At 44.4% G+C, this 13,188-nt stretch overlaps 1 protein-coding gene across 1 annotated transcript; it reads left to right on the top strand.

Annotated features, from left to right (window-relative positions):
- The first annotated feature begins 199 nt into the window (after nt 1-199).
- Nucleotides 200-12,919, top strand: CD34 (CD34 molecule). The gene is made up of 8 exons (XM_015586124.1): nt 200-206; nt 1,473-1,655; nt 2,319-2,572; nt 3,613-3,693; nt 11,123-11,273; nt 11,519-11,571; nt 11,889-12,053; nt 12,734-12,919. Exons 1-8 carry the CDS (start codon nt 200-202, stop codon nt 12,917-12,919), a joined length of 1,080 nt encoding a protein of 359 aa, XP_015441610.1.
- The last annotated feature ends 269 nt before the right edge of the window (nt 12,920-13,188 follow it).

Below are 13,188 nucleotides of genomic sequence, written 5' to 3'. Positions count from 1 at the left end.
GAGGTGGCCCTTGGCTCCAGCCCACCCCTTTTCTCTTCTTACCCATGACTCTGGCGCACACTGTAGGGGGTCTTATGTTCATTTAAGGGACACTCCACCACACGCTTATGCTCTAACCCTTCTCCCTGCAAAGAGCCGCCCTTGGCCATCCTTAGCCCTTGGACGTGAGATTTTGGTGTTGCAGTTGACCCTCCGAAGGATGGACTGTGAGAAAAGGCCATGCAGGTCCCCAAGAAGGCAAAATTTTCTAGGATTTCTGGTCTCCAGTGATCTAGAAGAAAGAGTACATCTCTGTTGGCCCCGTGGACTCCTCATGGTTTGGGGAAGGGCAGAGCAGGAGGAGAAACAGAGTATAGGCTTTAAAATGCAGGGGCTGGGCAGGAAGCTTCTCCTCCCTGGATCGAAGGGTGGCACTGCTGGGTTCCCCAGGAAACATGGAAGGGCCAGGACCCTCGTGAAGATCTTCAGAGAATAACTAGACCCAGGAACATTACACTTATAGTATTCTAACATTTGTTATCTCATTGATTCTCCCAAAAATCCATGTAAGAAAAGGCCCTCACTTTAGAGATTGGTACACACACACACACACACACACACACACTCTACTCTTAAGTATATACACAAAAGAAATAAAAGCATGTGTCCACACACACACACACACACACACACACACACGAAATTACATAGTTATTGGCAGAGCCAGAACTAAGCTCTCTAGCTCCCAGCTACATCTGAGGAGAAACCAGGCCTTATGTTCTCTAGCCCATCAGCTGGATTTCTGAGGCGGAGCTTCCTGGAAGAAATCTTGGGGTTGCTTGCTGCAGTTCTGTAACCAAAGGAAGGGAGAATACATTTAAAGGCCATGAGGAAAAGAATGGAGAGTTGGGGAACGGGGAAGTCTGGAAAGGGGAGAAGATTTTTTTAAAAGGGATTGAATAGAGTATGGTGTGAATCTAGTGATTATTCCAGGAATGAATATGGTAGATGGAGAGTGGAAAAAAAAAAAAAAAAGATAGGATACATTAAAAAGAAAATGGGTACATCCTCCCCACATTTCAGATCTTTGCAGTATTTATTCAGGTATAATTTAATATTTTAATATTTTATCGACATGTTGTGAACATTGTTTTCATGTTATAGTTTTTTCATAATTTTTTATTTGTAGCGATTATAGTGCATATGCCATTTATACAACTAAATTTATTTAGTTGCAACTTTTCCATACTATAAATAATACTATGCTAGACACTGGATGCATACAAGCTTTTCCTTCCCTATTTCCTTAGGAAAAAACTAGTGGTGGGAACTCAGTTGCCTGTCCAGGAAGATGTTTTTGTTGCTGCTGCCTTGCCAGGGGCAGCAGAGGATGTTCTAAATGGATTCTGCCTGAAGTCAAGACACTGAATTGGGTGATGTCAGGAAGCTCCAGGACAATTTGGTTCTGACCTTTCCTCCTTGTTTCCCTATAGCCTCTGGATTCACAAACATGAATAACTTGAGTAGTGTAACCACAGAGTCATCGATCTTAAGAATATCTTCAGTTGTTCCTGTAAATGTATCCAACCAGGAGACCAGAATACTAAGTACTCTTGAAAGTACTACCCTCAACCCCATCTCTGAGAACAGCAATGGGACCATAGCAGCCATCTCAGGTAAAGAGTGTTTGTCTCAGGCCCCAGAGGGATGCTACTGGTGCTTGGGTAAAGCATTAGATGTTTGCAGACCACGCCCTGCTCCCACTTTCTCGCCCAGATGAAAACATACAATCTCTCTGTAGTAATGACTTTGGCATCATATTTAGGGTACTCTGAGGTAAGTTCTAGATAAGTCTTCCAACAGTGTCAGCTTTCTCAAGCCAGTGCCTTGGCAGCTGATCCTGATTAGTAATGCTCCTTGTACCCTTGCTCTCATGCTCAATTGAGCTTAGCCATAAAAGGATTAAATGAGAATTCCCTAGAGCTCTCCGATCTCTTCCAAGTGAAGGAAAGTGTGTACAGGTTCAAATTGGGGGTCTTTGACTTCTCTAGGGCGGACCAACATCCAGTTTCAGAATCCCGAGGATGCTTCTAATACATTCTAGATTATAGCTATGGTTCCAATAGCTGGCTTGAAATGAGTTTGGTAGGGATTAGGACAGGAAGTAACTCTTAACTCCCCAAATTCCCTTTTCTGGGTGGAAGTCCATGTCCATGTCATTATCTATAAGGTCTTCTTGATTTAAGACAGTTTACTGAGGGGTGTGTGTGTGTGTGTGTGTGTGTGTGTGTTTATGCAAATGTGCACACATGCACACTTGTATTTTTGGTCTTTTTCAGAGTCTACGGTCAACTTCACATCTACCTCTGGGATCACCCCAGTTCCTGAAGCCATGACCTCTTCTGTCCAGACACAGACCTCTGTAGTCATCACAGTGTCTTCCACCACAATCAACTTTTCAACTTCAGAGATGACCTTGACACCCAACATGTCACCTGGAAATGTTTCACATCCCCCACACAATAGCACCAGCCCTGTGACATCTCTCACTATACCCTATACATCATCTTCATCTACCCCGAGTACCATCAAGGTGGGTAAATTGGGCCAAAATGGCAGGTTGGCCTCTCATTTCTTATGTATACAGGCTCTCTCTTCCCTTCATCCTCTCCTCATCCCAACTAATGAGATTTGGGTCATTAAGTATTAGCAGGGAAAATACGCAGCTTAAATATTGCTGGAAGGGATAGAAAGGGGAAGAGAGGGGTGGAGTCAGGTGGCAGGGCTGATCTGGGTCGTGGGTATTGCATTTCTAAGGAATAGAGAATAACGAGGATTCTCTGAGATCCATCCATTTCTCTGCATCTTTTTCTAGTACTTCTCAGTCTGGGCTTTGACCAGGCACCATTCCCCTTTGGCCATATTTGGAACCGTCCTCCTTTTAATGGTGCCGCTTTCCCCAAAATGTTTAGGACTAAAACCATTTCCTCTATGTGAGAGCGTTTGGTAGCTGTGTCAGGCATAGAGAGGCTGTGAGGAACTGGACAGACGGGGTATACTGAGCTCAGCCTTAGAGCAGGTGTCTGTCAAGAGCTTCCAGCAGAAAGAGTCGAAAATAAGCGGGTGTGGAACCTGGCAGGCAGGCATGGGGCGGGGCACCGCCTGGTTTCTGTTTTTAAAGGAGCCAAAATAAGAATCTGGAAAGTCCTAGGGATCAGGGGGAAAATGAATATCACTAGGATCTTCCCAGTCACCCCATTACCTGTTTGCCTGGATGGCTTTGCTGCAAGTGAATAATTAATTCATGGGAGGGAAAATGGCCCAAATGGGAAAAGATCCTCCCCTCTTCCATCGTTGCACCATTCAAGCCCATGTTTACCAAGACTGCAAATAGCTACCTGCCTGCAAGCTCAGGCTCGTAACAAAGTTAATTATCTGCTGGGGCTAGGGGGTGAGATGGAGGAAGGAAGTGTGACTGTTATAAAATCTCTAGTCCCCTAAGAAATTTTAAAATTTCTTTTTCTTTAAAATCTTTTTAGAGAGTATTTCACAGAAATCTAACTGGAAAACGGGTGGGGGAAGAAGTGAGGGGCAAAATACTGGCTTATTTACTTTGTTTTTGCTTTAATACAGGGAGAAATCAAATGTTCCAGGGTCAAAGAAGTGAAATTGACCCTAAGTATTTGCCTGGAGCTAAATGAGACCTCCAGCTGTGTAAGTCACGCTACCTGAACCCCTGAACCCCGCAACTCCACTGCTTCCCTTTCCCTCTCTCCCACAATCCTTCTGAACCTCCTTGTCATTTTGGACTGAATGGACTTTGGTGCGGTGGGGAAGTTTAGCACCTTGAGGCTGCTTGCAATTCTCAGCTTTGGGCTTAGGAAGTAAGAGGCCCCATCTGGTGGATGAAGAAGGAAAAGATAACTTTGTTTAAATGTAGTTATTTTTTCCATCTTTTTATAACACTTAATATATATAGTTAGATTCAAGTTGAGTTTGCTTTTACGTTAAGAAAGTCCTTCCTGAAACAGAAACTAGTCACTTAAAATATTCATTTATTATTCTTATTTACAGATCTCTTTAATCCATATAAAATTGTTTTTGCTATAATGCTGCATTTTTCATGTAACCATTTTTCTTAACATTATTGACCGATCCTTCTTTAGATTGGAATGCTTCTTTTAGCCTGCATTAAGTTTTCATATGTCCCCAGGCCTATTCTTTAGAAATATTTCATTTGTTCAGTTTGCCTTTTTTTTGGCCAGTTTTAAATTTTAAAAATTATTATACTTTTACATTATAGTATTTTTAATATTTAGCCAGGATGGTCTTTGCTTATTACACTATAAAAATATGAAGTATTTTTTTATTCTTTTAGAAAGACTTTGAGAACATCTTGTCCAGATCCCAAAAGGAAAACATTTGAAATTTTAATTGGAACTACTTTAAAATCTCTCCATTTTTTCTGATCTTCTCTTGTTCAGTATCTTGTTTTTTTGGTTTTAAATTTTTTTCCTATGGGTTTTATAGATTTATTAAAGTTATTTATAATATAGATTTCCCATTATATATTTCAACTGATTGTTGCTTGTATATTAGTAAGTTAATTGAGTTTTGAATATTTGTCTTGGGTTTAGCTGTTTCTTTAACTTGCTTATTAACTCCAGGAGCTTTTTAGTTGGTTCTTTTCTGTTTTTAAGGTGGACTATCATGTTATCTACCACAATATGTTGTTTTTCTCCGCCTTTTTAGCAGTATGACTCCTGTTTCAGTTTCGTGTCTTATTGCATTGGTAAAACTGTACAGCGTGGTGTTGATTTTTAATAATGATAGCAGAGCTCCTTGCCTTGTTTCAGTAAATTCAGTTTCCTGACTATAACAAGGCTCTGGGTAAAGGATGGGATGATGAGAAGAGCAGTATTTACTTATAGGGGAAAAAAACCCCATTTTCTTACAAGTTGAAAATATATTTAAGGGAATGCAATATATATCATGTGTGCATACATAGTTCGGAAAGAGCCTGGATAAATACTAGATTATAGAGGCATTAAGTTACTTATTTTGTTTATTCTGACCACTGTTATCTTACCTGCAATTATCAATTGGGTCGCTCTGACTCATAGACCTTTTAAAATTATACTTAAGAGAATTATTTAATTTAAGACTTTAAAAAAACAACAGAAATTGTGAAGACATAAACTCACACAATGGAATAACTAAGTGCAATCAGCGAAATAGTTAACTTAAACATGAATATACAGTATACAAGTGATATTCTGTGTTTCTGATGCTGATTTTCAACTCTACTCAATAAGGAAATTGCCAAACCCTTTGCTAATTATAGCTAAGGAAAATGACCATCTTTTTTTTTTTTTCCTGTGTCTGTTGTTTTGTTTGAACGCTTATGTTCCTGTGTATCACGTGGGTCTGTGCCAGAATGCTCATTCTTTGTACCAGTGATTTAGAGCTAATTGCAGAGCATTCTAGGTGTCTGTCAATTGCTCTTCAAAGTTCACATTTTACTAGGGTCATCATCCCAGACAAGTGCCAGACACTTACTGCTACTCCAGAAATAGCCCCGCTTATGCTGCTGCTGCTGTGGCCTCTTTTACCCTGTGCTCTTCACTGTCTAATCTCTTTTGTGCCACAGCCGAGAAAGTCTGCATTCTTCTCTGAAACTTGGGGAGGATCTGTGAGTAGCCATGTGGAAAGAGAGCAGTTCCCCCAATATCTTAAAGAAGGCTTCTGCACTGCCCGTGATGAGTCTACTTCGTGGTAGCCCCTGTGTTGTGCTATTGTTCTCATGGTCCTTCCACCACAGTTGATCCCCTTTTCTTCCTGAGGACCCCTGTTCCCCAGACCCCAAGCAGCAGTACCTCCTACAGCTCCCCAAGGTCATTTTTCCTTGTTCTAGAATTTTTAGCCACAGCTCCCAATCGCGTCCCAGATTTCTTTTCCTTGAGTCGTATTGCATGATTCTCTGATAATCCATCTGTTCCAAAGTCTGTGAGTGGGGTAGTGTTAATTTTCCTTAGATTGCATTTGTACCTTTGGTTTTAGAAGGCCTTAAGGTACTAGCTCGAACCGTGGGAAACTCAGGCCCTACTCGCAGCCTAGTGAGAAGCATGAGGGTTTGGATTCCCCTAATATCACGTCCTTGAGTACTTATGCAATTTTGGCATGCTCCTGCGTCTGTATTCCCATAACAAAAATACACATGCATTGTTCTCAGCCCTCCAGACACTCATTCTGCACCAGTACCTGCTGAGTATCCAACATATTCGCTCTCGCCATGTGGATTCTTTAGATCTGTCTCCTGTACCTGCGTTCTGTAGACATTTGTATCCCAACCACTCTTCTTTTACTCCCCGACCTTCACCTCTAGGCAGAAACCAATCCAGGGAACGGAAAGGTGATCCCATGCTCTTCTCAAGCACCTGGTACCACGTCTCAGAACCCTCACGAACAGAACATGTCGCTCCAAGTCCGACCTCCATGTTCTCTGCTGCAATGTCAGATTAATTAAGTTTTTGTGGTTGTGGTTTCCCAGATAGTTTCCAAATTGTAAGAATACTTTATTCTCTTATGCTATACCTATTTGTCCAGAGGATTGCACCAAAAAAAATTTTTAATGGCATAAAACGTACCTCCTTAACTATTTTAAATGTATGGTTTGGCGGGGTTAAGGAAGTTCACATCGTTGGGAAGCCAGTCTTCAGAACTCTTTTCATCTTCCAGAACCGAAACTCTGTGTCCATTAAACAATCCCTCACCCCACCACCCCGCAACCCTGTTAGTGGAAACCATGATTCCACTAACTTTCCATCGCTATGAATTTGATTACTCTAGGTATCCTATATGAGTGGAATCATGCAGTATTTATGTCTTTTGTGACTGGCTTATATCAGTCAGCCTAATGCCGTCAAGTTTCATCCACGTTGTAGCGTGTGTCAGAATTTCCTTACTTACTAAGGCCGAAGAATCTTTTTTTTGCATCTATATACCCCATTTTGTCTATCCACTCATCCGCTGATGGACACTTGGGTTGTTTCCACATCTTGGCGATTGTGAATAATGCTGAACGTGGGTGTACAAATATCTCTTCAACACCCTGATTTCATTTCTTTTGGTTATATACGCAGAAGTGGAGTTGCTGGATCATATGGTAGGTCTATTTTAAAATTTTCGAGGAACTGCCATTCTGTTTTCCATAGCAGCTGCACCATTTTGCAGTCCCATCAACAGTGCAAAATCGTTCCAATTTCTCCACATCCTTGCCAACACTTGTTATTTTCTGTTTTTTTTTTGTTTTCGTTTTTTGTTTTTTTGGATAGTAGCCATGCTAATGGGCATGAAGTGACATCTCATTATGGTTTTGGTTGGCATTTCTTGATGGTTAATGATGTTGAACATCTCTTCATGTGTTTATTGGCCATTTGTATATCTTCTTGGGGAAATCTCTGTTCAAGTCCTTTGCCCACCAATTTGGTTTTTAGAACTACCTTTCTTTGGAGACACATCTGTTTTTATGCAGAGATTTTATTTACGCAGCTAGTTCTCATCATACTTACTCTGTTACACTGACTTCATCTGAGGCAGACTGCATCCAGCCTCCAGACCATATCCCCCAGCCCACGCCTTTCTTGCCCTGTGCCCAAACACTAAAGGTCAGTTTCCATGCAGAAAAAACTTACAGATGGAGGACTGATGAAGAGTGTATCTCCTGGAAACAACCTGAAGCCTAGAGACATACTGCATGATTCCTAATTTCTCGCCTTTGCTCAGCTGCCCTGGCTCAGGTCCCTTAATTACTCCAGACCCTGTATGAACATAGAGGTTTTGCCTGCATTGTCAGATTCACAGCAAAGTGAGAGAGAGAGTGAGAGAGAGAGAGAGAGAGAGAGAGAGAGAAAGAGAGAGAGAGAGAGAGAGAGGGAGATTGAGAGAGAGATTGAGAGATCGAGAGATTGATTCAGCATCTGGAGATAGCTTAAAGGTCATTTAGAAAAATACCTGTCCTTTCCCCACTCCAATACTTAACATGCTTCTTTAACATGTTAAAAGTTTTTGTAAAGTCTGGGGATGCTACTCTAGAAAGGTTGGATGGTTTTATTATTGCGGTTATTATTTTTGCAAAGTAACATGTGCAAGCAGATGTAGTTAGGGGCTCACAAATCTGATTCTCATGAGCAAAATGGCGAGGCTGTGGCTTCCTCCTGCCCACTCTCCCATGATGTCTGCCTACAGCCTCTCTTGGGGGAGGATGTTTATTTCAAGCATCCAGAGAAGCATTGTGCTTTGTTCAGGATCCACCTGCTCTTCTCCAGGCCCAAACACAATTCACTGATGCTGTTGGATTCCAGAGTGGGAGGCTGGCCGCTGTTATTCCCTTGAATTTAGTCCAAGAAACTAAACAAGGGGTGGAGGGACTCTGTGTGAAGGCCAAACCAGTTGGGATGTTGGGTTGAACAACAATTCACTGAGTTCTTTTGTTTACTTGCTATGTTTAGTGCAGTTTGGTTTCCAAATTATGTAATGTACACCCAATCCCCACACCAAGGAGTCTTACAGTCTAGTTACAGAAAAATAACAATAACAGTAAGGGAGAATATGATTAAACATCAAAATATACATTCTAGATGATATGCTATTATTAATAGTAATAGTGATAGCTGCCATTTATCCAGTGCCCATGAGGTTCCAGTCACCTCGTTGGGCACTTGTCTTACAATATGTCCTCACTCACCACAACAACCCAGTCTTCAGCTGAAGAACCTGACACTCAGACAAGTTGCATGACATGCAAAGAATCTAATAAGTAGCAGAGCAAAGGTTGATGCCCAGTCTGTGGAGGGCGGGTAATATCTGCTTCACGGAAGAGGTGGAGTCGAGTGGAGTCTTGAAGGATGGGAAATCCGGGGAAGAGGCAGTGTTCTTTGCTCTCACACCCCAGGCTTCTTCATGGTGGTACCCACAGTCACAGGCCTCGCCTCAGTAGCTTCTCCTGCACACATTCTGCTCATTTCTTCAAGGCCTACATTGAGATGTTTCTGATAACCCCAAATCAGATGCGTGCTCACCCTCCTTTGAATGTACATAGCACCTTAATTGTACCATTCTTCGCTACTTGCCATGTAACTAAATCTGTGACCTCTTAGTCCCTTTGTGCCTCAGTTTCTTCATTTATAAAATGAAAAGAATGATAATACCCATATCATAGGGTTGTGTGAGGCCTAAATGAGTCAATGTGTAAAACACTTTGAATAGTGCCTGAGACAGTAAGTGTCATTTAATTTCATTGCCGTGCATACAGACTGAGAGCTTGAACCATGTGGACGTCATAGCTAATGCACACACACACACACACACACACCCCACCAGACACACACACAGAAGTTTTCACACAATGTCTTATATTCGGGGCTTGATAAATGTCAGAGCAGCTGAATCTGGTTGAGGTGCAGCTTCTTAAGACTCAGCAGATCGAGGGAAATGCCATTTTGTTTGACTTGTTTAGATCGTGCAGGAGCCTTGTCCCTCTACCCCACTCAGGAAAGAGACGTATTTCAGCCAGAGACACCTCAGAAGCCCCGAGTCGTCCAGGCAGGACTCCCTTCCTCCTCCTCAGGCAGCACGGCGTTAGGAGGATGCAGGGAGAGCCTCATACGGCTCTCGGAGGAGAAATGGGCCTAGAGAGGAAGGAGGCTGTGATCGTATCCAATGTGGTGTCCAGACTGCCTACAGCAGATGCTGCTTTAAAGAGCCAGATTTTTCCAGAAGCAGAGCCTTTATCCAAGGACTTAACAAGGGAGACCTGCAGAATCAGTCCTTTTCCTGAGGGGTGAAGCGGCAGTGGCCTGAGAATTCATTTCTGAGACCTCAGCCCTCGGGGGCCTTCTGAGGCCACCGTTGGACTCATCCGTGACTTGGAGGTTATCCAGCCTTGCTCTCCCGGCCTCAGCCAAGCCCAGTGCATTTCCAGCTGATGGAAGAACACTGGGGCCTGAGGCCAATCTTGACCTCGCCTTGTGCAGGAGCAGGGGAGCCTGGGTTTTCCTGCCTTGAGCCACTTCGTTAGGAAAATAGTCAGGCTGCTTTCCAAGCCGAGAGGAGGCCCTCCGGCCTTGCCACGAGAAGCAGACCTGCCCACAAACAGGAAGCTTTCTCCTCCGTGGAGGCTCAGTCCCGATGGCCCTCATGTGCCCCAGCAGTTTCCCCTAACGGGAAAGTTGTCAGAGCTGTTCAGGCATTTCCTCCTCCTCCATCTGCCATCTGGACAGAGGAGAGAGTCTTGGTTTCCGTTCCTTTCCTGCACAGGGGAGGCCGCTCTGATTGCAGACTGCTGGGATAAATCTAGGGAGGTGCGAAGCGGGGCACTGGAAGGGTGCAGCCAGTGCTTCCAATTCATCCCTGTCCTGGGGCTCGCTGTTGAGGAATGATCAGAGTTCATCTTCTAAGTCTGAGGTCCCCAGGCCTGTTGTCCAGTCAGCAAACTGGAGGAAGATCTGTGACCCTGAAAAGCATTGATCCATGCTTTTAATGGGAAAGGGGAATGGAAGACTGGACAAAAACACCATTTCCATTTGAGCCATGATCTTCGTGAGACCCCTTTGAAGGGACCAAGGATCCCATTGAGTCTGTAGTCAGATATTTGGTCTCCACTCCTCGCTTCCCTTGGCTTTCCTCCAACATGTGCGGCTATGGTAACCTTGAAACAGGATTGTCTCCTCGTTACTATTGTACTGTTAATATTTTCTGTTATTAACAATTTGTTTTGAATTTAATTTGAATAGTATATGTGTATAGGGGCAATCCCTAAATAAGACCTTTCCTAAATAAGACAATCCCTAAATAAGAAATTTGTTCCCTGGCATCTTATAGATGCCATCTTACATCTAAGACACTAATAGATATATGCTTTGCTACTGAGAAATTTTTGAGGTTTTTTTTTTTTCCTGTTGTGTTCTTGCACATATATAGTTCATGGTATTTTTTTTTTTCCAGTTGGAATTTTAGGAAAAAACAGTCTTGTGGAGGGGGTAGTAGTGTGACTTTAACCAGAATTATTGTCAAGACTCTGGATGTAGCCCAGGACATACTAGTACTTTAATCTCTTGCTCGTCATTTTTCCCTGTCTTCCCAGGAGGACTTTAAGAAGGCCAATGGAGAGGAACTGACCCAAATCCTGTGTGGGAAGGATCAGGCCGAGGCTGGGGCCGGGGTGTGTTCCTTGCTCCTTGCCCACTCCGAGGTGAGGCCTCAGTGCCTGCTATTGGTCTTGGCCAATAAAACCGGTAAGAGGCACATCGGTCTTGGGGGTTAGGAAGGGAGTGGGGCTGAGGTTAGAGGATGCTGGGTAGAAATCAGGCATCTTAGCTCAGAGTACGGGTGCTGGTGGGGAAGGGCTGGGCTGATCTTGGTGGAGGCCGTCCTGAGACGAGGATGGCCATCCAGAGCATCTTCTAGAACAGTGCAGGAGGGTGGAGCAGAATGAGCTGGTCTAGCTTCTAGACTCAGCAACCCCTGTTTCTAATTCTAGAACTTCCCAGGAAGCTCCAGCTTCTGAAAGATCATCAGTCTGACCTGAGAAAGGTAAGGTCTCTAAGATAATGGGTCAGGGGTGTTCACTGGAGTAGGGGAGAAAATAATTATCTTCTCTAGACTTGCTCTTCCTACCTCTCCATCCTTCTCCAACCGTCTTCACCCTGATGCTTGAACCAAAATTTTACGATGCAGCGTAATTAAGAGATGTCAGTCTTACACCCTGTTTAAAAAATCCTTAAGGTCGGTGTCTTCTTGTGTTTATTCACCGTTGTACCACACACACGGGTCAAGTGTAAGCTGAGCTCCTTTCCAAAACCCACATTCTGCAAATGACTCGGCTCTCTTTTCCGTGTCTTCTCTTCCAGCTGGGGATCCAAAACTTCACTGAACAAGATGTTGGGAGCCACCAGAGCTATTCCCGCAAGACCCTGATTGCACTGGTCACCTCGGGGATCCTGCTGGCTGTCTTGGGCACCATTGGCTATTTCCTGATGAACCGTCGCAGTTGGAGCCCCACAGGAGAAAGGCTGGTCAGTTCTGGGGTCCAGGCCAAAGGGAATAAGGAAGATAGTGGTCTTCTGGGGAGGTCTATGAATATCACAGTGGAGGAGAAGAAATACCAGAAAAGGTACTTCTGTGCCCTTAAATAGGGTTATTTATACCTGTACATACTTGTGCCTGTGGACAGGTCAAAACAATAAATAGCAGATTGGGGAGGAAGCACTGACTGGGGCCTGCCCACCTCACTGTGGTAACAGATGGTTCATGTCATCTATTATTTTCCCTGGGATACTTCAGCTGGGTACAACCAGAACAGACTGCTAAATCAACCATTTATTTGCAAGCATGTTAAATGGCCTTGGGAACCACTTGGCTTACAAGAAGGGGACATACGGAGGGAAAAATCTATTCTTGAGGAAGGACAAGGCTGGGGTTTGACTCTTGGCCTCTGGCCTGGGAGGGTTATTATACCCCGGGTACTGCCTGGTTTCTGGCGGGAGCTGGCTGTTGAGCTGCAGTGGCATGGTGTGGTGCCTCTCCTCTGTCCTTTCTCCTCTAGGAGCTGGAACCCTGACTGCTCTTCAGGAAGAAAGGACTCTGCACATGCAGCTGCAACCCCCTGTCTCCCTCCTACTCCTGTTCTCCCCCACCGCCAGAGTCTCACTCCCCTGCTTACCAGATAATGCTCCTTTATTTATACACTGTCTAGGGCGAAGACCCTTATTACACGGAGAACGGTGGAAGCCAGGGCTATAGCTCAGGCCCTGGGGCCTCCCCTGAAGCTCAGGGAAAGGCCAGTGTGAACCGAGGGGCTCAGGAGAACGGGACCGGCCAGGCCACATCCAGAAATGGCCATTCAGCGAGACAACACGTGGTGGCTGATACCGAACTGTGACTCGGCTGGGTGGGGCAAGGCTGGGCAACGTCTGGGGAAGGGGCCGTCCCTGCTGGAGGTGCCGTCCCTCACCTTCCCCCTTTCCCACTGCACGCACCCTCCGAGGCCTTTCCTGGGGCCCTGCGCTGCACCACCCAGGGTTCTCTCCACCTTGGGGAGAAGCAGGTAACCCTGCCCTTTGCACATTCAGCTCCCTGGGCCCAGATTCTGGTCTTTGAGTAAAGAGGTGATGGGGATGCCAGGGTTCAGAGAAGCTCCCAGTGGGGGTT

This window comes from Pteropus alecto, unplaced genomic scaffold, assembly GCF_000325575.1.
Source record: "Pteropus alecto unplaced genomic scaffold, ASM32557v1 scaffold101, whole genome shotgun sequence".
Classification (NCBI taxonomy): domain Eukaryota; kingdom Metazoa; phylum Chordata; class Mammalia; order Chiroptera; family Pteropodidae; genus Pteropus; species Pteropus alecto.
Note: the sequence above shows the minus strand (reverse complement) of the source record. Positions and strands in the feature narration are given on the sequence as shown.

Bases quoted from the DNA above. Each gene is read 5' to 3' on its own strand.
- CD34 (XM_015586124.1), top strand. The intron at 11,274-11,518 runs GTAAGAGGCACA...TTCTAATTCTAG, and splicing joins GGTCTTGGCCAATAAAACCG to AACTTCCCAGGAAGCTCCAG. The intron at 12,054-12,733 runs GTCAGTTCTGGG...TACACTGTCTAG, and splicing joins GCCCCACAGGAGAAAGGCTG to GGCGAAGACCCTTATTACAC.